The following is a 20517-nucleotide window of genomic DNA, read 5'->3' as shown; positions in this document are numbered from 1 at the left end:
AAAGTTGCATGAACAAGGGCAAATGAGAAAAGGAAGAGGAACATTAATGATGGTGTTTGAATGTCCTGAAGATGAAAATGAAGATGGAGATTAAGTGTTTCACGCAAAACGAGGTTGTAATAATATGTGATTAATTGAGTTTTAATTATTCTAAACTTGAAAAATAGATTAATATGATATTTTAGAGCAACTTTCATACAGAGAGTTTTCACACGAAACGCACCGTTTAGTAGTTTAAAAAGCGTGCCATGAGTATCCAAAATTTAATCCAACTTTAGTTGGAGAAAAGAACAGGGTATAAGAATAAAGAATAGAGACAATGGAACGTACAAAACTTTGGATCAGTATGTTGTGTTGCTGTTCTGAATTTATCTCAGGCAGTCAGGCTGTGTTCAAAATCCGCTCCAAGGCTGCAATGCTGAACAGATGCGGATCCATCAAGGTTGTTGATTCAAGCCTATGTGCAGTGAAATCTATTTGCATATCATACTAGATTACCAAATACTCAACGATGCGGATGCAGTTTAGGTGGCAATGCACACCTTCGACATGCCATTTCTCAATTCCTGGAGCTATCAGATTATCATACTGAAATGAGAATGCAGGTCACCATGATCCAACCTAACTCCATTGCTGCCAAGCTATAATTTCTTCGATGGATTTGATGGTTTCATCACGCGTCTCCTCATTTGCAGGAGGCCAAGAAAGCCAAAGAGGAGGAACGCCATGGAGAAGAAGCTGTCCATCCTCGTCTGCCTCCTCCTGCTCGCCGTCTCCGGCCATGGCCTGCGCATCCTCCACGACGTCGACGGCGACTTCGGCCAGGGCTTCGCCTTCGGCTCCAAGGCCGCCGCCGCCGACGAGACGGAGCCGCTGGACCCGTTGCTGGACGACTACGAGAACGAGATCAGCCACCTGGAGTTCGAGCCGGTCGACGCCGGGTCGACGCCGTACGCCGCGGGGGATGCGGACGCGGCGGCGCCGGCTCCTGGGCCGGCGGCCGAGGCGGGGAGCGCCGCCGGCAGCGACAGCATGAAGTGGTGGCTGCCGCCGTCGACGATCCCGTCGTTCCCGCTGTTCCCCGGGATGCCCGGCCTCGGCATGCCTCTCCCCGGCATCCCATTCAAGCCCATCGGCTGGGGCTCGCCGGCGGCGCCCGGCCAGTACGCGCCGGATCCCCCCGCCGGCGCCGGCGCCGACGGCGACGCGGACCCGAGCGCCGCCAGCCAAGTCATCAACTGAGCCAATATCGATGACGTGGCACACCACGTAGTTCTAGTTCTACACGAAATGAATCCTTGAGTTTTTAAAACGGAGTTACTATAAATATGACGCTATATGCTATACAGTCGATTTTTTTTCAGCCATTTATACAGTAGTTACACCTCATTTACGAATTTACATACTAATTACATATATAATTTTCAAATTTACATATATAATTTTAGTACTTACATATGTAATTTTGAGACTTACATTGTAAATACACTAAAATTACATATGTAATTTAGGGACTTACAATATAAATACATGCCGACTATTTTTTGATGAAAAATATGGTGCCATAAATATAACTACACCCTTTTAAAATTTCCATATGTCCTGTAAAACGAGGCACAAATCTATCGTTTTTATGAATTCGCGTTGAATTTGACTCAAAAGCTTTTCTCACTTTTGTTGATAGTTTTCATGGGCCGGGCCTAATAAGATGGTAAAGCCTTTTTTCTGGGCCCATTAAATAAAGCCCTAATCGGAGTAGAACCCGGGTTGGGCGGAAGATCTGAGCCGTCCATCGCTCACGCCTGGTTAGGGTTTCTCCCTTCCGCTGTTCCCTTAGCTCTATAAATAAGACGAGAGAGACCTCGCCGCCACCATCTCACCCGGTTCGCCGCCTCCACAAATCCGCCGCCGCCGACGTCGAGAGAGAAGGGACAGAGAGCGAGTGCTTCGCCGTCCCCGCCGCCGCGATGAGGGCCAAGGTTCGTTACCGCGTTCATCCTTTCCCTTTTGATCTGTTCGCATGCCTCGTTTCGCTTTGTTACCTGTGCTGATTCGGTTATCTAGATGTTACGATGTAGCGTTGGTGGTAGGGTTACTTTGTGCGTTCGATTTGAGGTTGTGGTATGTGCAAATTGTTGTACTTTGTGCGTTCGATTTGAGGTTTTGGGATGTGCAAATTGTTGTTGGTTTATTTTGTGGCTTGCGATTCTCCGTGATGACGAACACAGATGACGAGTCCGATCTAATCCATTCCATTAAACCATGGGGACAATCGAGGCATTTGTCTGAGAGAATTGCATTGCGTGTCGCGCTTGCGCGATTTAACTTTCTTCTTCTGCTACTACTGCTATATAGCTGTAAAAATGTTTCTTTCGCTAGCAATCTTCGTGTGTACTATAGGAGTAGGTGTTCTAAATTGTTATATTTCTGGATGCGGTTCTCCTTGATGAACACACAGATGACGAGTCCGATCTAATCCATTCCATTAAACCATGGGGACAATCGAGGCATTTGTCTGAGAGAACATTTTATTTATTTTCTTGCCGATTTTCCTTTGTTCTGTATGTGATTCTTCTTTATGATACTGTATTGGCATGATGAGGAAACCTTACGTTTATCTGATCTATTTGATGATAAATTCCTCCTACTCATTCTGAATGCCAAATCCTGTACATTTGTTTCTTTCTTTTCATATGTACGTTAGTCAGTACGTTAGTGTTCTGCTTGCTAAATCATGAACATGATTCAGTCAAGGCTCTATGCTGTATGACTACCACAAAATTAATCGTTTTATGGAACATGATGAAGAACCATTGGTCCGTGTTTCTGATCATCTCGTGATGAAACTACAATGAAGCACTCATACTTCTGATTCCAAAACTTTTATCCTCATGAGATAGATTACTTCTATCCACACGAGATAGATTGCTTGCATGTTAATTTATTCAACTACTACACTTAATTATGGATACCGTCGATGCTTTGTTCTGAGCCTTTGCTAATCTGCAGTGGAAGAAGAAGAGAATGAGGAGGCTCAAGAGGAAGCGCCGAAAGATGAGGCAGAGATCCAAGTAGTCGTTATCAGTAGTGTGGATGTCTTCTTACATCATGTTGACCGGTGCATTTGGATTGATGGTGCCTTCGGATTCTTGATGTTCCAGTTATTGGTGTAGGAATGTGAAACCTTTTCTGGTTTTGGTTAATTCTAGCTGTTGAAATGTCTCTGGTTATGTTCCTAGACTGGAGTATTATGTAATGTGATGACCATAATTCGCTTTATGAAAGTTTATGAGATTTGAAGTACCTTTACCTGTCCTTTTGATCTTTGTTAGATGTGTTGTATCTGCTTTGTGTTTTTGAAATGCTTTCTTGCTCTTGCCTGATATTGGATTAAAGTATTGAACAATGCAGCATTGATATGTGGTAACGTGGTTTGGAAAATGTCTCTTTTTTTTTGCTCTGCAAGATACTGATTATGTATTGAAGAATCGTTCATATTTTTGCCGAGTGTTTTATTTGCTTGAATATGGAGCTTAAGAGGTTTTTGCCTGATCTGTGCTTTTATCTGCCTGCCGGATTTCGTTATCAAATCTGCTTTGTGAATAATTAGTGGTTTGCAGCTTACAAACTTACAATTTACATGCCATGTTATCCAATTTACATGGAAAGTTGTTCAGTCGTTCAAACTTACATAATTTACATGCCATGTTATCCAATATGCAAATGTTGCTAAATCATTCTGTGATGCTTCAAACCCAATGTACGAATGCAACGAAAACCTAATATTCAAATGCTGTTTGTCTGTCATGATTTCAAACTGCGGTGTATTTTTTAAAAAAAGTTTTTATATGAAAGTTGCTTAAAAAAATTATATTGATATATTTCTGAAAAAAAAAGCTAATACTCCATCCAAAATTAATATTTAGTTTATAATTTCTCACATACTATAAGGTTTGTAGCAACAAAATTATTACCGTATGAAAGTAAATTTAAATCTCAATCCAATAATATAACTTTTAATAAATAAAAAATATTTTATATTAACTAAGTGTTGGTCAAATGTTTGAAAGGTTAATCTTCAAATACGGGTGCGTCTTATATTATGGGATGGATGGAGTACTTAATTAATCACGTGCTAATCGATCGCTCTGGACGTGTGCAGCAGCTGTGTTGGGAAACGCAGCCTAAATCATTTTATTGATGCTAAAATCCCACTGTACAATTGCAACGAAAACCCAATATTCAAATGCTAGCCTACCATTGTATAAGCATATGAATATGTGAATTGAGTACAAACTACCATTGTATAAAACATATGAATATGTAAATTGAGTACAAATCGATTAGTGAACGTATTTATACCGCAAAGAGCTATCGGTGACTCCACAACCGAGCATATGAGGCCTGAGGAGAACAAGGACAATAGGCTGGTGTTGCACCTGCTTCGCACCCCTTATCCGCTTCGTCAATGTGCCATCCATCCAATGTATGCAACTGTCAAGCTCGCTAGGCCAGCAAGCTGAGGCACCAGCCCAACCATGGACGCCGTTGCCGGGGCAAGCGTGAGCTCCTCTTCGGCGCGGCTCCGCCCGTGCCCACGCCCCCGCCGCATCGGCAACGTCGCACCGGCCACCGTGCGCCGCCGTAGCCGGAGACGTGCTGTGACCTGCGCGGCCGCCGCGGACGCCGACGTCGTCGGCCTCTTCGACGCCGCCAAGCTCACGGTGAGGGGATTCTCCACTGTTCCATCAGCTCGTTGACGCTTGGATCATGTGTATATTATTCTGACGAGCTCGGTGGCTGGCCTGGCCTGGCCTCAGGTGGACAGGTTTGTGGAGAGCGGCATGGTGGTCGGGCTCGGCTCCGGCCCGGCGTCCGGCCTCGCCATCCAGTACCTCGGCACTCGCCTCCGGCGAGGGTCTCTCACTGGCATCCTTGGAATACCCTCGTAAGTTCTGGTTGCTGAAGCTAACTTCTTTTTGGATCACTCATTGTTTCAAGAGTGGACGCATGAGCTCCTGACCTGAATTTCCTTGGATGACATGCTTTGTCAGTTGCATCTAATCCATTCTTGGGGTTGATCAGCCAGGTCCACGATCAGTGCAAGTGAGGCAGTGAAAGCAGGGATACAGGTCAGCAGCTACGAGGAAGGCACCCAAGTATGTTGATTTCTTTCACCATTGTAAATCTTGCTGACAATGGGAGAAAGTGGGTGAACTGCTGAAACGGTGTTTACTGACATATAGATTGACTTTGCTTTCACTGATGCTGATATAATTGAAGAGGACACAATGACCGCTGTCATTGGCCGTCGGAAAACGGAGAGCGGAGAGCCTTCTTTCATGGTGGAGAAGGTATTCAAAAAGCTCATCAGAAATGAGATTCATTTAGTTGCTCATCGAGACAACCTTGGTGTAATCTGTTCTCTTCTTTTCCACATTGTCATGTGAAAATGCCTCCATAGGGTATTGTTAAATCAGCTGATAAACTTGCCTTCATCATTGGCCATGAAAAATATGTGAAAGGCATCGAAGGTTCAATTCCAGTCTTGGTGAAAAGTGTAAGCCACCTTCTGGTACTGGAGTGATCAGTTTTCTGCAATTGCAATAATCATCATTAATAGAAGAACGGGTCATTTCAGGCAAATTGGATCGACACTGCTGAAGAGATTGATGACTTGTTCCTAGGAGACGCAGAGGTGCACTCATATATTTATTATGTAATTCTAATGTTTACTCTGAAGTCTGAGCAACTACTGGATTTGTGGTGATGTGAATCTGAGTACTTTCCATCATTGGTCATCGTTACATGATAACCTGATGAAGGTATGGAGGCGGCCATCGATTGGAACCGCTGGTCCATTAGGAGGTGACTTCCCATTGGTTACCAAGGAGGGCCATCATGTACTTGATGTTATCTTCACAACTCCCATCCCGGATCTTGGTATGCTAAGTTAACTCGATGATTTAGTGACCATTTCTTCGATTGATTTTTAGCTGGTTTGACTTGTTTCGGTTACAGGTAAGGTAGCAGAAAGCTTGGAGAAAATTGCCGGTGTCGTGGACCATGGGATAGTTTCCAGCATTCCGTAAATTTCTCAAACTAACATGACTATATATAGTTTAATCTAGTACTAGACCAAGGTGTTTCAAAGATATAGATAGTTAGACCTAGGAGAAGCAGCCTTTCCTTTATGATATTTAGTAATCATTGATGCCCAAGATTTCTATCAATGCTACACTTACTACTTGAGTGCACAGTAATGCAGCTATGCAGTGCTCTACATATTCTAAGACATTGCAATCCTTATCTGCAGATCATATGTCGTAGTTGCATTGAACGGGGAAGTGCAGGTCTTGGATGAGAAGTCATCGGTGATACCATAGCACCGAAAATACAAATTCACCAAGTTTTACAGAAGAATCTATTGCAGATAGGCTGAAAAATGCCAGTGAGTTAATCGTGTGGCAGTATTTTTTTTCACCATACGACATTGTTGTCGTTCGGTTTATGACAACCACCACACGACCGGAGAATTTTACAACCCGAGATCTACAGTTACTGTGAAGAATCGTGTGAATTTTTCTGTTTTTTTTTTTGTGAATCACGTCTATATTAAGTTTTCAGAGACCATGGATTAAAAGTTTGAGCCGAGTCATAAAAGAAAGTTGGCCAGCGACCATGTAATATGTATGACCAATTGGCAAAATATTCTTCTCGAAGCATCTTTCCAGGCTTCCGCTGAAACGCGTACACGTTTTCTCGATCAAAATTATTGCTACAGATGCCATATCTTTCCAGCCAAATTGGCAATCAAGGATCGTAACGAAACATCTCTAAAAAATTCAGTTACGCGCCCAAACGGCGCCTTGGGGTCTACAGCCATGGTAATTCTGCTCTACGTGGCAGAGCCTGAGAGGGATAATAACTAAACTGGGAGCATCCCAGGTGTGCGGAGACAAACCTAGTAGTAATCAACAAGATAGCTACAGGAGGAGAAATCAAAGATGAGATCAGGAGACACGTTGTGACTTGCGATTATCTAGTCATCAGTGACGAGACCAAAGAACGTTCCGTCAAAGGATGACTGCTAATCTCAGTCAATCTCTGACCCGGCCGGTCCAAACGAGGCCAACGAAGCTTTCCATGACTGCCGATACCTTGCGTAATACTCCGATAGTACTACAACTACAACTACTGCTCGATCCCTGGAGAAGCTTGTAGATTGAAGTAGGGGAAAATTAGAAGAGGGGAACAAAGGATAACCGCTTGCTTGGGCAAACATGGCATCGGAGTTGGTCCTCGGGAGAATTCAGGCGATCTGCCGCCTCTCCGGCCATCGCCAGCTGCAGCTGTTCCATGGGGAGGGGCTCCGTCGTCTTTCTCCGGCGAGCTATCAATCCTTCTGCAGCAGCGCGTGTGGGCAAGTCGACACGACGATCAAGGTTCGACCTCTATCCAAAATTTGCCTTTTTTTTTTTCTACATCGAAGTTGAATGTTTGTGGTTTGGTTATTCCGTTTAAATAAAAGGTTTGTGCTTAGACAAGTAGATGTGTTGTTGTTCAGCTTTTCATGTACAGTGTCAAATAAATTCCAAGATTGTGGTAAACTAGTAATCATAATCATCATAAAACTAAACTTGAGGTAAATATATATCTACAAGTTTACTGACCTTCTGTTTGCACATACCTGTGATTTAAGACGTACTTATGTAGTATATGATATCCCCACGATGTATCTATTGCTTAGTGCTGGAGTTCCTCTGTTTTTTGAAGCTTTATGGTTGTAATGGAACGTGCAGGATCAGTATCGCTTCGATAGGTTTTCAGATCCTCAGGTTGCTCATGAAGATCGCCAGTTCATTGAATTCTTGGACAGGATGCTGGATGCAATCAGAAATCCTCAGAGCCTTGCACGCATACAGCGTGAGAAGCTTCCAAAAGATCTGAAAATTTTGGACGACGACATATGAGTTAAAAGTCTCTTAAACAGGAATACATGAATCAAAAGAAACGTGACGGTTTGTGTAGTATAAAGTGACCCTGTACTATTCTTAACTTGAGTTTGTGATGCTATTGTTATGATCCAGATTATGGATCAGAACATCGGCCAACTTCATATGTATGTACTTCAAGTACTGTTGCTCTTTACATGAAATGTTTATGAAACATTGGTACCAAGTGACAGCTATGCAAGGGGGAAAAACATGGCCTTGAAATCAACCATTGTGAGGTTACTATTCAGAAACAACAGAAATACAGAAATCTCTTGTATATATAATATAATATAGTACCATGTTTTTCATGAATACAGGATCCTATATAATAATAAAGTCAACATAAGGATCTTTTGATTTATATCATTAACTGACGAATATTTCCTTTTCAAAATCTGAGCAAACTTACTAGATATCTCCAAGTTAGCAATCAAGGAGCCCTCTGTTCATGTGCAAAGCCCTGTAACATAAACCAACACATATAACTAACTATCATGCTAAATTGTACGATTGATATGGGTAAAACCGATAAAATTACCTTTTGATCAGTTCAAAAGCTGGACTTCATTGATGTGAAAGTTCCAAATTATTATTAGCACCATATAATACAACTCAAGCCTTATTCAATGAAATACTTTCTAGGAAACGATGGTGCATTAACTTGCCAAGCTTTGACGCCGATGTTGTTTTCATGACCCTCTCATCCTGCAGCCTGATGTTCACTTAGATTACACACGAGATAAAGGTTGGATAGTAGGGCCTTGATGGAACAAGAACACACATAATTTAACCAAGAAATGTCATGAAAAAAAAAACTCACGCCAGTGGCAAAATGGAACAACTTTTCACAAATAAGACAAGGCAATATGCTTCTGGATTTATTTATGCAGGATAACACCTACAGAAATCATTAAGGGGCTCACATCAAGAAGCTTCTATAAATTCAACCAAGCCTAGGTGTAGCTGCACTTATTTTGGATTTTGTACTGATTCTAGGTATCATATAGATATTTCTCAGATCTAGTTTGGCACAGTTCACTGCTCAGTTACTGTAAAAAATTGAAAGATTGAAAGGCACATACACTAAACCAGCAAAACTGAAATTCTCATGATTGGCAGATTGAGTACCGTAAGAGAATAAGGCTAACCATGTTGGTACACAAAAAACATTTGAATCATGCAGAAGATTTTAAATTTGGTATTATATGAACCCTCCTGAACAACAAGGAGAAGGTTGAAACGCAGAAGATTTTAATTGTCATGATATGAACAGCCCTGAACAACAAGGAGAAGGTTGATTGACATAGTTACTTAGTCAGTTAGATGAACCCTACACTCTTGAAGCAATTAATGTACGAGCAATGTAAGTCAACCCACCACTTTTTCAGATGAAGATATTGAATAAGCTGCATAAGAAGATCATTTGGTCACAAACAAAAGTTTGTATGATAATGATATAATGGTTCTCAATTAATCATCAGCAGAAGATCAGCTTGCAGTGTTGGACAACATCGCAATCAAATCCCCATGACCTGCAAGAAGATAAAGACATTAGCAGTAAAATCTTAACTCTAGACTGGCAACTCTTACCAAACTTTTCATTAACGCACACATAAGAAACAACAAAATAAATGAATTCCTGAACCAGGCAATGTTACGACATTACTGAATCAGATAGAAATAGCTTTTGATAATTCCTTGACAGAAAATGCACAATAGCATAGGGGCATCATATATTTGTCGAGATTCAAGAATGCCATTCTGATTTAGCCAATCTGCAAAGAATGTTAAGGTAAGTCATGATATGCCATTGTTCTGTTCACTGAACACAGAGACGATCTGTGACAGGTTACCTAAACTTCAATTGCCCAAGTGACCCTACATTCTGATGTTGCATGCTATTAATGGATAGACAATCTGGTACTACAATGATGCTAGCAGAGCAGTGATGGCTTTTCAACAGAGGCTAGTTAGTATGTAGATCCATAACATAGTATCTTCAGAACATGTTTAGACATTATTGACACAGCAGTTCAAAAGGTTTGAAGTATGAAAGTGCACAATCAAACAAGTTGCAGAGTTATTGTTGCTGAACCTGTGTGCTGCTGTCCAGGTGCGTGGGACAACATAAATCTGGCATGGGAATGTAACCTTCCTCTCTTAATTCTAGAAGAATACTCTTCAAGGACATGTAAATATCTTCAGAATCAGGGTGGCTTTTATCTGCTGCAACAAATAAATGGCTGGTGTTATTTACATCTACCCAGCTGTAACCAGGTATCTTTTGGACTTTCGTATCCTTCATTAACCTTCTCACTTTTGATACACCATCCCATCGTCCAGCAACTGCATTGATATTGGACATGAGCACATAATAACCAGAATTATGAGGATCCAACTTAAATAATTCCTGTGAAGCAATCTCTGCAAGTTCGACATTGCGATGCACACGGCAAGCATGGAGAAGAGCACCCCAAATACCAGCATCTGGCTTGAAAGGCATATCAACAATCAATTCCATAGCTTTATCCAACTTCCCTGCCCGACTATATAGGTCAACCATGCAAGCAAAATGCTCCATTCGAGGTGCAATCTGATATTCCTCGGTCATACATCGGAAAAGTCGCAATCCTTCCTGAACTTGTCCAGCATGAGCACAAGCAGAAACCAAAGCGAGGAACGTTACATGATCTGCCTTGAATCCCTCCTCTTGCATATGGCGTAATAAACTTACTGACTCCTTAACAAGGCCATAAGCCCCATAGGAAGCAATTATGCTATTCCATGAGACTTCATTTTTCTCAGGCATGGACTCAAAAACACGATGAGCCCATTCTAAGTTACCACATTTGCCATACATATCTATAAGAGCACTCTCAGCAAACAAGTCTGCTCTTATGGGGCCCTTTATGACGACACCATGAATCTCCTTTCCGTAATATATAGCTGGTAAGCTTGCACAAGCTGATAGCACAGAAGATATGGTCACATTACTGTACTTTACTCCTTCCATACACATTTCACGGAAAAGGTTAAGGGCTTCTTCTGGTTCCCCATTTTGTGCAAAGCTTGAAATCATTGAGTTCCATGTCACTTCGTCCTTAGCAGATATCTTAGAGAAAATATAATGGCTCAGGTCAAGCCTGCCACATTTAGCATACATGTCCATTAGTGCACTCTCCACATAACACCTTCCTTCATATGCATTTTTCAGAGCATAACTATGGAGTTCCTGACCAAGCTTCATAGCTGCCATGCTAGCACAGGCCGGCAACACACTAGCAATCGCTACAGCATTTGGTCTGATGCCTTGTTCCAACAAATATCGGAACATTTTCACTGCCTCTTGACTCATCCCATTTAGAACATAACCAGAAATCATAGTGCTGCCGATAACCACATCAATGGCTTTAGAAGAATCATAGACACTTTGTGCCATCCTCACTGCTCTGCACTTGAAATAGATATCCACCAAAGCACTAACCAAGAATACATCCATGTGCACACAGTTTCTGACAATATAACCATGAAGCTCCTTCCCCTGATTGAAACCATTCAAGTCAGTCAAAGCTGGTAGCAAGCTCACCAGTGTAACTGAATCCGGTCGAATACCACTCTTCTGCATATCACAAAACAAAAGCAATGCCTGATCAACAAAACCATTTTGCACACATCCGGATATCATCCCGTTCCAGGTCACCAAGTCATCACGCGGCATCAGGCCAAACAACTTCCAGCCATCATCCAGGCATTTGCATTTGGCATACATAGACACCAGTGTGTTCGCCACCGCCACCTCAGATTCTAACCCATACTTCACAGCAAGCGTGTGGAGCTGCACCCCAAAGAACAAGTCACTCTCTGTGGCAGAAACAGATAGAAAGCATGCCAAGGTTGCGAAATTGGGTTCGCAACCGCTCGCTCTCATGTCCCCGAATAGCTCCACCGCGCTCGACACGCTCCCAGCTTTCACATACCCGTCCATCATCACATTCCACAGGACACAATCCCGCTCCGCCATTCCGTCGAACACCTGCCGCGCGTCCCAGAGGAGGCCGCCATTGGCGTACATTTTGATCAGCGCGCTGCCGACGAACATGTCGCCGTCGAGCCCGAGCGTCCGCGCGGTGCGGTGCACGAGGCGGCCGAGAGCGATCGCGCCAAGCGCGGCGCAGGACTTGACGACGTAGGGGAAGGTGTGGCTGTCCGGGAGCGGCGCGGAGGGGTGCGCCCACATCTTGAGGTAGAAGAGGAGCGCGGAGCGGTAGTCCCCCGCCATGGTGAGCCCGCGGATGAGCCAGTTCCACGGGAGCGCGCAAGCGGCGGCGCCCCGTGGCAGCGAGGAGAACACCGCGACGGCGTCGCGGAAGCGGCGCGCGAGGACGTACATGCCGACGAGGCGGGTCTGGAGCGCCGTGTCGGTGGCGTGGAGCCCCGCGGTGACGGCGCGCCCGTGCACCTGCAGTCCGAGCGAGAGGTGCGACGGGGAGACGCAGCCGCGGAGCACGGCGAGGAGGCGGCGGTCGGGGGAGGCGGCGGCGGCCGTGGTGGAGAAGGTGGTGGTGCGAAGGCAGCATGGCCGTGGCGGCGGCGTGAGCTCGACGCGGCGGATGAGGAGGCGGCGCAGTGGGAAGCGCATGGCAGCCGCCGACGAGGCCGAGGAGGGGAAGTGAGGCGGCGGCGACTCACTCGCCGCGTTTGATTTCGAGGCTTCGCTTCGAATTTTTTTTTTCTTTCCGAACCATTGAATTTTGGGAAAATTGTAACCATGCCATTATAATTTTGTAAAATTTAAGATATGCTATTCTGACTCATATGTCATTGACTCATGTGGGTCCTACAGGTCATTGAGATACCGATGTCATATCTTAAACTTTAATTTTAAATTTAAAAATAAACTTTTCTTAAAACCTTCGTGTCACGCCGACATGTCAAAACAATACTGTCACGCCAGTTTGACCATTCAAATCTAGCTGGTTTAGCAGCGCACGTCTGGTCTCCTCCTTGCTTACGCATCGACCGTCGAGCGTCGTCTGCTCCCGCGAAGTTCTTCAACGAGGAACGAGGGAGGAGCCACTCCTCACGTACGCGTCGGCTGTCGAGCGCCGCCTGCTCCCACGAAGTTCTTCGACGAGGAACGAGGAATGAGCCGATGTGCATGGAGAAGACGATGCTGTTGGGAGGAAAAAAAAGGCGTGCATAATCAATTTAGTTCCAAATCGTGTTCTAACGTGTAGCCATTGATTGAGAATACATTTTATTGAATCTCTTTTCAAAAATGGTCTTTGAGCGAAACTTATAATGTTTGATTTCTCCATTCTAAATGGTGTGACAAACGTGTCACTTTCACTATGGGTACGCTATTTTGTCACACCATATAGGTTAACAATAGTCGGAGATTTTAAAGTTTGAAAATAAGTTTTAAAATGGTTCATTTTTAAAATTAAAATGCATTTGTGTTCCAAGGCCGTGACGTCACGAGCGGCTCACGTGCCATCTCATCTACTCTATCTCTCACCTCCGCCCGCCTCGTCGTCTCTCTGACAACCGTACAGCCGCCCGCCTTCCGCTCCGCGCCGCCGCCTCCGCCGCTGCCGCCGCGCGGGCGTACGTGTCTATGGCGACGATGTCTCGCCGCGCACTCGGCTCTGCGTTCGCGGGATTCACGCGGACACCAGCTATGACTCCGACGGCCACCTTGCCTTCCTCGTGCGCGTCCCCGGCGCGTCTCCTGCGGTGGCGCCGGAGCGCGGGTGTAGGCGCCCGGCGGTTCGCGTCCGGCCGCAACGCGCGGATTAGCATGAGCCTCCGCGCCGGCATCGTCGGCCTGCCCAACGTCGGCAAGTCCACACTCTTCAATGCCATTGTAAGGAACCTTCCCTCTGCTTCTTCCGAAGAATTCCGTGCTGTTATGAACTCGTTTTTAGCTGGAAGCAACTCGAGGAGAAAGAAGGCGATCTTGATTATTTGTGCTTTTGAGGAGTTCTTCTCGATTCATGGATTGGTTTTGGTCGAGGATGAAGTGGGTATGCGGCGTCAATGGAACTGCGCATCAACTGTTTGATTCTTTGCCACACAGAGATGCAGCTCTCCAACGTTTGACTAGTTATGAACTTATGATGCTTAACTTAGATAGGACTCGTCACAGATTTTTTGCACTGAATTTTCATTTCCCTAGCTGCAGGAGTGCTTTTGCAGTCGTGATGATTGTTTGATGGGAAGTATAGTGAATCTTTAACGCATGAAAATGCAACTGCCGTATTGCACGGGACATGCCATTCCTCGCAATAATGTGCATGCTATTGTTGATTACGTTGTAACATGAATTCTTTTGTCAACGTTGTCAGGTTGAAAATGGGAAGGCACAAGCTGCAAACTTTCCCTTCTGCACCATAAACCCCAACGTTGGTGTTGTGGCTATCCCAGATGCTCGCTTGCATGTGCTCTCAAAATTAAGCAAGTCTAAGGAGACAATCCCAACATCCATAGAGCTTGTGGATATTGCAGGTCTCGTCAAAGGAGCAAGCAAAGGAGAGGTGTTTCATTAATGACTTCGCTTTATGTTAGGATGTCAATGTGCTGTTCTGGCTGATGTTGTTTCTGAGTTCTGACTAGTTTATATAACCGTGATACATCAGGGACTAGGAAACCAATTTCTTTCGAACATCCGTGAGGTTGATTCCATCCTTCAGGTCAGTTTCTTGTCGTTTTTATAAATCTTTTGCCATCAGATATTTGTCAAGTTCTGGAGACTTTAACCATGCATTTTTCGCATGCCTCATTCCATTGTTCATCAAGTACTACATATTATTCTGTTGTATTTTTCATATTGCTAAGGATAACTTTATATTATTCTCTGGTAGATGTTTTTTCAATGTTCGTAAAGTACCAATTAAGCTTCTATACAAAATTTGAACACATAATGAGTGTCACTTTGTTTTTCTTGGCACTGCAATTCATTATCGGTATTTTAACTTTCTTGTGCTGTCTTATGTTTTGCCTTTGGGGCCTTTGGGGGTTTTAATCGTTGAGTTTTAAGGCCTTTTCAGGTTGTGCGATGTTTTGAAGATGATGATATTGTTCATGTGAGTGGGAAAGTTGATCCCAAATCAGATATTGATGTAATTAATCTGGAGCTTATATTTTCTGATCTTGACCAGGTAATTTTGTAACTGCATTATGTTATCTCCTTGCTTGCTTTGTGGGGTGAAAAAAAAACATGTATGGATTTAATTATGTGCTTTCTTTTTTGCCATTAACGCTGACAATTGTGTTCGAGATGCAGATAGAGAAAAGACTGGATAAGCTTAAAAAGAGCAAAACTAAAGACCAGCAAGTAAAGGTCAAGGTAAGGTTTTCAGGCTCTTCTCCTTATTTTGATGGTTATTATAGATCCCAACAGTTCTCACTACTCAGGAACAAGCAGAGAGGACTGGATTGGAAAAAATTCAGACTGTACTTATGGATGGAAAACCTGCTAGATCTGTTGATTTGGCTGACCATGAGAAAGAAGCTATCCAACATCTTTGTCTACTAACTATGAAACCTGTCATTTATGTTGCCAACGTAACTGAATCTGATCTTGCTGAACCTGGTAACAACCCTCATGTCAAAGAGGTAGCCAAACTAGCAACAGACTTGGAATCTGGCATGGTTACAATATCAGCTCAGGTTTGTAATACGCATCTACATGAGTACATCTGAGCATTTGTTTACTTAGACATTGATCGATACTACCTAAACAATATGTTCGCATTGATCTAAGCAAAAATAAATGTGTGGAACACAAATCAGGTTGAGGCTGAACTTGCTGAACTGCCATTAGAAGAGAGAGTCGAATATCTAAAATCCCTTGGTGTTACTGAAAGTGGACTAGGAAATTTGGTAAAGGCAACATATGACCTTCTGGGATTGAGGACTTATTTCACAACTGGAGATAAGGTGAAATTTTGTGTCAAGGGACTACTTCGTTTCCTGGTTTTTGGTATTGCCATTTGATTCCAATTTCCCCCCTCTTTATCAGGAAACAAAAGCTTGGACTATTCTTGCAGGTTTTATTCTTCTTCACAGTGCTGTTCTTTTGTGGCATTTCAATTACTGTATAAACTAAAAGTTTTGACTGTGTGTTAGGCATGACTGCACCTCAAGCAGCAGGAGTTATTCACAGTGACTTTCAGAAAGGCTTCATTAGAGCTGAAACTGTAAGTTCCATAATCACAAAGGTTAACTAATGGTTCTAGTAATTGGCTCGATGGAGTTAAGATTTGGCGATATCTGCATCTCTTTAGATGCATTTGATCAAGATATTGCTCACTTCCTAGTATTCTTTTAGATATTCTTTTACTGATTTTTCAATGGTCATTTACCATATCCCAGGTATCATATGATGATTTTGTCGCGGCGGGTTCTCTTGGAGTTGCAAGGGAGAAGGGATTGGTAAAACAATTTTGCAATTTATTATGCAACGAATTCTAGGGCTAGAGATATGTGTTCACCTGTTACCTCTGTCACTGCAGTTGAGGTTGGAAGGGAAGGATTACATCGTGCAGGAAGGCGATGTCATGCTTTTCCGGTTCAACGTTTGACAACAACTCAACAATAATAGCAGCAGCGAGAAGTTTCAATATATACTCGAATTTTGCACAAGAGAGAAACAGATCATGGGATTTTTTTTTGTCTGAGACATTAACTGTACTTGCGTCATTGGAACTTTGCGGCATCATTGCTTTAGCCCATGGCTTTGTAAATCATTCAAGATAAGCTCTCTACGAAACATTAGAGTATAATTCGACATACCTACTTATAAACTGTCATTTGAACATTGTAATCTTCAATCGAAAATTTGATGCGACATCTTTTTTAAGTGTTAAGGGAACTATCCCCAGACTGCCAGTCCACTAGTCCAGCCATGTGCAGAAGAAAAAATTGCTAATATTGTTTTGCTCACAACAGATGCTTGATGTTTTAAGGTCACTCCAGATGAAATATCTGTTTTTTTTGTTATTATGTTTCAGGAATACTTCCTCTGGTTATAAATACTCTGTATTTGATATTTAGGATAAGAAAAATGGTATGTGTAAATTTACCTTAAAATTACTATTATATAAAATTGATTATTAAAGTTTATTAAACAAATCTTATCATAAAGACTCATATATCAAACTAATCAAAGGTGTTTCTAAAAAGCTCTGTTTGGCAGTGCTACGGATCTTATATCCACGGTAGATTTGATGTATGTAAAAAATATATAGTGATTTTAAGTTTTAAGTTTTATCTAAAATAGGAACAAACTAATTTATAGAAATGTTATCCATATAATCGTAAATTTAAATCCATAGATTTAAGGAATACTTAGGCTTTGTTTGGCAGAGCTCCAGATTTCAAATTCATGATAGGTTTGATGTTTATATGTTAAATTATAGTGATTTAAAATTTTAAATTTCATCTAAAGCAAGAAATTGATTTATTCAAATATTATACACGTAATCGTAGATCCAAATCCATGGATGTATTGTGGACCTTGAAATACTCAGCTCCGTAAAATTTTGGAGCTCTGCTAAAGAGGACCTTAGCTCTAAGAAATCTTGAATATTGAGTTGTACAAAGAGGACCTTACCTCTAAGAAATCTTGAATTTTGAATTTTGGAGCTCTGCTAAGGCCGTGTTTAGTTTCAAAGTTTTTCTTCAAACTTCCAACTTTTCTATCACATCAAAACTTTCCTACACACATAAATTTCTAATTTTTCCGTCACATCGTTTCAATTTCAACCAAACTTCTAATTTTGGTGTACACTAAACACAGCTTAAAGAGGACCTTAGTTCATGGCACCATTTGATAGGGAGAAGGGCAGGAGATTAAATTTGCTAAAAGGCCCCTGCAAAAACTACAAATAAGTACTAGTCCTACTTTATTACAAGGCGTTCTCTCTTCCTTCCTTCTCAGCTTCTCCAAGCTCGCGCGCAAGCAAGCCGCCGCCGCCGCCGCCGCCGGAGAGATGGACTCCCGCGGCTTCGATTCCGAAGGCCGGGAATTCTCCAGCGCCACCGAGATGTGGGCGCACGAAATCGGCGCCGCGGCGGATGCCCCGGTCTCCGCCGCGGTAGCCGAACCCGCTCCGGCCCCCGCCGCCGGAAGCAACGGGGTCGCCGGCGAGGAGGAGGCAGGCGGCGGCGGGAAGCGGGAGGAGTGGTACTCCAAGGCAATCGCCTACTGGCAAGTAAAGAGCGCTCACTCACTCCCTCCTCCTCCTCCCTAAACCCTAAACCCCCCCAAATCCGAGCGCATTGTCTCCTCGCGGCGAATTCGGCTACAAGTTTTCTTGATTTGGGTGTGCTAGGGCGTGGAGGCGTCGACCGAGGGTGTCCTTGGAGGGTACGGATGCGTGAACGACGTGGACGTCAAGGGCAGCGACGCGTTCCTCCGTCCTCTCCTCGCCGAGCGATTCGGCGCCGCGAGGCGCCATCTCGTCGCCCTCGGTGAGTTCACTTCTGTGGAAGGATATTCTTTTTGGCTGTTCACGGTGCTAGAGCTATATACAATCGTCGCCGTGCTGATATGCAGCTTGATCCACTTGGTTGATGTCTGAATTTATGGCAGATTGTGGCTCGGGCATCGGGAGGGTTACAAAGAATTTTCTTCTTAGGCATTTCAACGAGGTATGCCTCTGTATGTTTCTCTCACAATCTTTGAGATGTAACTGTAATCATGGACGCTCACATGCTTATCGGTATCATGATATTGTTAGACCATATAGAGTTATCTTCAGTCCATGCAGCTGCTGTTGTAGTACCCACATGATGATATATTGGCAAGAATCAATGCATTTTGTTTTGCCAGTCAAGCATAACTCTAGTAGGAGTACTATTTTTTGTTCTTTTTTATCTGTAATATTTATTGTTGATGTTCTTTGTCTGTATCTTCCAATGGTTTGTTTTAAACTGGAAATGGGTGCTCAGGTTGATCTTGTTGAGCCAGTGTCCCATTTTCTAGAAGCGGCACAGGAAAATCTTACTGAATGTATGGAAGTAGGGGAAGATACACATAAGGCTGCTAATTTTTATTGTGTACCTCTTCAGGTTGGTTTCTCTACTTCTTTAGATCATTGTTAATTGAAGTTTGATACTTTGTGCTGTTTTCCACTCCATTTCTTATAATAGCATTCATTTGTTGCTTAGGATTTCACTCCTGATGAAGGAAGATATGATGTAATATGGATCCAGTGGTGCATAGGGCAACTTCCTGATGATGACTTTATTTCATTTTTTAACCGTGCAAAGGTGCTGCATTTAATTCATATATTATGTAAATTTTACTGTTACAATGATTTGTTTCTGTTTGTATTGAAGTATTCATCTGTGCTTGACAGTTAGATTTAAAATTTTTGTTGTGCGCAAAAAGATGTTAATATATGCTATAGCATTATACCATTATTTTTATAGAAGGAAACTGGTCTTTTTTTTCCCTTCGATACAGATAAACTTCTTCTTGTGCATGAATACAAAGTTGTTTGTTACTATATACTATCTGCAAATACCTGTCCAGTTGATCAATGATGCTACCACTTCTACCTTGATAATTATGTCTGTTGCACTGCTATATTTATTTTGAGGGAGTTTACTGCTAGTTGGATGCCGATACTTTGTTCTAAATCCATGCCAAGTAGTATTTCTGGTCTTCGAGTCTTTATTTTCAGCCTATTTCTAATTTTATCGAATGAAAAATATCAATATTCATGTTTCTGCACTTATTATTAGTAGTGATAAAATCCGAATTAAGATATTCCATCTCTACGCATTCTAATTAAGTTTGGATTGGTAATATTGCTTCCAGATTGGGCTCAAACCCAATGGATTTTTTGTACTGAAGGAGAATATTGCAAGAAACGGTGAGTCACTGTATCAAATGGTTTGTCTGATTACTGCGTATACTTTTTGAGAGATTTAACATCGTACTTATTTGGGAATTAATATGAGGTACTGCACTTTCAGGATTTGTTTTGGACAAGGAGGATAACAGTATCACTAGATCTGATGCGTACTTCAAGGAGCTATTTAAAAAATGTGGTTTATATATCCATAGCATTAAGGTATGCATGTCATAAAATTGCAATTTTCAATTACAAACTTCATATTTTCCCTGTAAATCATCTAATCTTGCAATTATAACAGGACCAGAGCGACCTTCCAAAGGAATTATTTGCTGTTAAAATGTATGCATTGGTGACTGAAAAGCCGAAAATTCAAAAAAATGGGAAGAGAAGGCGCCCTAAAAATTCACCCCGTATGATCCGCTCTTAAAATCCCCCATATTAGATGGGTTATTACACTGTCTGGCAATGTATTGCTAAATGTCTGTCTCGAATTTTGCACATTCATTTTTGTTTGGTGTACATTTCAATTTGAATAGGCACAGTTTTACTGTGGCTAAATTGATTTTTTTTCACTTGCTGCTGGATTATTGGATGCTGTTGTAACATACTACTCCCTCCATTTCAAAATGTATGATGTTGTTGATTTTTCA

General features: G+C 42.6%; 6 protein-coding genes, 1 long non-coding RNA gene and 4 other non-coding genes across 13 annotated transcripts; 10 read left to right on the top strand and 1 right to left on the bottom strand.

Moving 5' to 3' along the window:
• Positions 1 to 284: 284 nt before the first annotated feature.
• LOC9268099 (U1 small nuclear ribonucleoprotein C) lies at positions 285 to 1382 on the top strand. The gene has a single exon (XM_015774784.3). The coding sequence runs from the start codon at positions 727 to 729 to the stop codon at positions 1240 to 1242; it is 516 nt and encodes a 171-aa protein (XP_015630270.1). The 5' UTR covers positions 285 to 726; the 3' UTR covers positions 1243 to 1382.
• A 491-nt stretch (positions 1383 to 1873) lies between these two features.
• On the top strand, positions 1874 to 3303 carry LOC136355709 (uncharacterized). The gene is made up of 2 exons (XR_010739988.1): positions 1874 to 1979; positions 3010 to 3303. It is a non-coding gene; the product is annotated as an uncharacterized lncRNA (long non-coding RNA).
• Positions 2208 to 2294, top strand: LOC112938456 (small nucleolar RNA SNOR75). The gene has a single exon (XR_003241656.1). It is a non-coding gene; the product is annotated as a small nucleolar RNA SNOR75 (small nucleolar RNA).
• LOC112938455 (small nucleolar RNA SNOR75) lies at positions 2439 to 2524 on the top strand. The gene has a single exon (XR_003241655.1). It is a non-coding gene; the product is annotated as a small nucleolar RNA SNOR75 (small nucleolar RNA).
• LOC112938483 (small nucleolar RNA Z105) lies at positions 2590 to 2657 on the top strand. Its single transcript, XR_003241682.1, has one exon. It is a non-coding gene; the product is annotated as a small nucleolar RNA Z105 (small nucleolar RNA).
• Positions 2795 to 2876, top strand: LOC112938477 (small nucleolar RNA SNORD18). Its single transcript, XR_003241676.1, has one exon. It is a non-coding gene; the product is annotated as a small nucleolar RNA SNORD18 (small nucleolar RNA).
• An 854-nt stretch (positions 3304 to 4157) lies between the features above and the next one.
• On the bottom strand, positions 4158 to 12743 carry LOC4334314 (pentatricopeptide repeat-containing protein At4g21300). Of its 3 annotated transcripts, none has more exons than XM_066308541.1 (6): positions 10093 to 12743; positions 9375 to 9529; positions 8536 to 8709; positions 8407 to 8457; positions 7674 to 7946; positions 4158 to 5595 (listed from the first exon to the last, which is right to left on the bottom strand). In XM_066308541.1, exons 1-2 carry the CDS (start codon positions 12634 to 12636, stop codon positions 9515 to 9517), a joined length of 2559 nt encoding a protein of 852 aa, XP_066164638.1. In that variant the 5' UTR covers positions 12637 to 12743; the 3' UTR covers positions 4158 to 5595; positions 7674 to 7946; positions 8407 to 8457; positions 8536 to 8709; positions 9375 to 9514. The 3 variants fall into 3 exon arrangements, with proteins under 3 accessions (XP_066164638.1, XP_015632183.1, XP_066164639.1); XM_015776697.3 differs by having other exon boundaries at positions 7691 to 7946; XM_066308542.1 differs by lacking the exons at positions 4158 to 5595; positions 7674 to 7946; positions 8407 to 8457; positions 8536 to 8709 and adding an exon at positions 9664 to 9772 and having other exon boundaries at positions 9382 to 9529.
• LOC4334316 (probable ribose-5-phosphate isomerase 4, chloroplastic) lies at positions 4539 to 6772 on the top strand. The gene is made up of 9 exons (XM_015776703.3): positions 4539 to 4724; positions 4821 to 4948; positions 5090 to 5159; positions 5247 to 5354; positions 5465 to 5560; positions 5642 to 5698; positions 5826 to 5943; positions 6022 to 6088; positions 6317 to 6772. The coding sequence occupies exons 1-9, from the start codon at positions 4539 to 4541 to the stop codon at positions 6384 to 6386; spliced, it is 900 nt and encodes a 299-aa protein (XP_015632189.1). The 3' UTR covers positions 6387 to 6772.
• Positions 7221 to 8223, top strand: LOC112938267 (uncharacterized). Its single transcript, XM_026023959.2, has 2 exons — positions 7221 to 7445; positions 7803 to 8223. Exons 1-2 carry the CDS (start codon positions 7284 to 7286, stop codon positions 7971 to 7973), a joined length of 333 nt encoding a protein of 110 aa, XP_025879744.1. The 5' UTR covers positions 7221 to 7283; the 3' UTR covers positions 7974 to 8223.
• Positions 12744 to 13466: 723 nt separating the features above from the next.
• LOC9269534 (uncharacterized) lies at positions 13467 to 16889 on the top strand. The gene is made up of 11 exons (XM_015773079.3): positions 13467 to 13863; positions 14345 to 14533; positions 14636 to 14689; positions 15047 to 15157; positions 15283 to 15345; positions 15414 to 15668; positions 15792 to 15938; positions 16021 to 16048; positions 16128 to 16198; positions 16374 to 16433; positions 16514 to 16889. Exons 1-11 carry the CDS (start codon positions 13615 to 13617, stop codon positions 16580 to 16582), a joined length of 1296 nt encoding a protein of 431 aa, XP_015628565.1. The 5' UTR covers positions 13467 to 13614; the 3' UTR covers positions 16583 to 16889.
• A 1028-nt stretch (positions 16890 to 17917) lies between these two features.
• Positions 17918 to 20517, top strand: LOC4334312 (alpha N-terminal protein methyltransferase 1-like). The gene is made up of 8 exons (NM_001418733.1): positions 17918 to 18214; positions 18335 to 18473; positions 18595 to 18653; positions 18954 to 19073; positions 19173 to 19274; positions 19828 to 19882; positions 19986 to 20083; positions 20166 to 20517. Exons 1-8 carry the CDS (start codon positions 17993 to 17995, stop codon positions 20292 to 20294), a joined length of 924 nt encoding a protein of 307 aa, NP_001405662.1. The 5' UTR covers positions 17918 to 17992; the 3' UTR covers positions 20295 to 20517.

This window comes from Oryza sativa, chromosome 3, assembly GCF_034140825.1.
Source record: "Oryza sativa Japonica Group chromosome 3, ASM3414082v1".
Classification (NCBI taxonomy): Eukaryota; Viridiplantae; Streptophyta; class Magnoliopsida; order Poales; family Poaceae; genus Oryza; species Oryza sativa.
This window is presented reverse-complemented; position numbering and strand designations above follow the sequence as displayed.

Bases quoted from the DNA above. Each gene is read 5' to 3' on its own strand.
- LOC9268099 (XM_015774784.3), top strand. From the start codon at position 727: ATGGAGAAGAAGCTGTCCATCCTCGTCTGCCTCCTCCTGCTCGCCGTC.
- LOC112938267 (XM_026023959.2), top strand. From the start codon at position 7,284: ATGGCATCGGAGTTGGTCCTCGGGAGAATTCAGGCGATCTGCCGCCTC. The intron at 7,446-7,802 runs GTTCGACCTCTA...TGGAACGTGCAG, and splicing joins AAGTCGACACGACGATCAAG to GATCAGTATCGCTTCGATAG.
- LOC4334314 (XM_066308541.1), bottom strand. From the start codon at position 12,636: ATGCGCTTCCCACTGCGCCGCCTCCTCATCCGCCGCGTCGAGCTCACG.
- LOC4334312 (NM_001418733.1), top strand. From the start codon at position 17,993: ATGGACTCCCGCGGCTTCGATTCCGAAGGCCGGGAATTCTCCAGCGCC. The intron at 19,275-19,827 runs GTGCTGCATTTA...TATTGCTTCCAG, and splicing joins CATTTTTTAACCGTGCAAAG to ATTGGGCTCAAACCCAATGG. The intron at 19,883-19,985 runs GTGAGTCACTGT...CTGCACTTTCAG, and splicing joins GGAGAATATTGCAAGAAACG to GATTTGTTTTGGACAAGGAG.
- LOC9269534 (XM_015773079.3), top strand. From the start codon at position 13,615: ATGGCGACGATGTCTCGCCGCGCACTCGGCTCTGCGTTCGCGGGATTC. The intron at 15,158-15,282 runs GTAATTTTGTAA...TTCGAGATGCAG, and splicing joins TATTTTCTGATCTTGACCAG to ATAGAGAAAAGACTGGATAA. The intron at 15,939-16,020 runs GTGAAATTTTGT...CCTCTTTATCAG, and splicing joins ATTTCACAACTGGAGATAAG to GAAACAAAAGCTTGGACTAT.
- LOC4334316 (XM_015776703.3), top strand. From the start codon at position 4,539: ATGGACGCCGTTGCCGGGGCAAGCGTGAGCTCCTCTTCGGCGCGGCTC. The intron at 5,160-5,246 runs GTATGTTGATTT...ACTGACATATAG, and splicing joins GCTACGAGGAAGGCACCCAA to ATTGACTTTGCTTTCACTGA. The intron at 5,355-5,464 runs GTATTCAAAAAG...ATGCCTCCATAG, and splicing joins CTTCTTTCATGGTGGAGAAG to GGTATTGTTAAATCAGCTGA.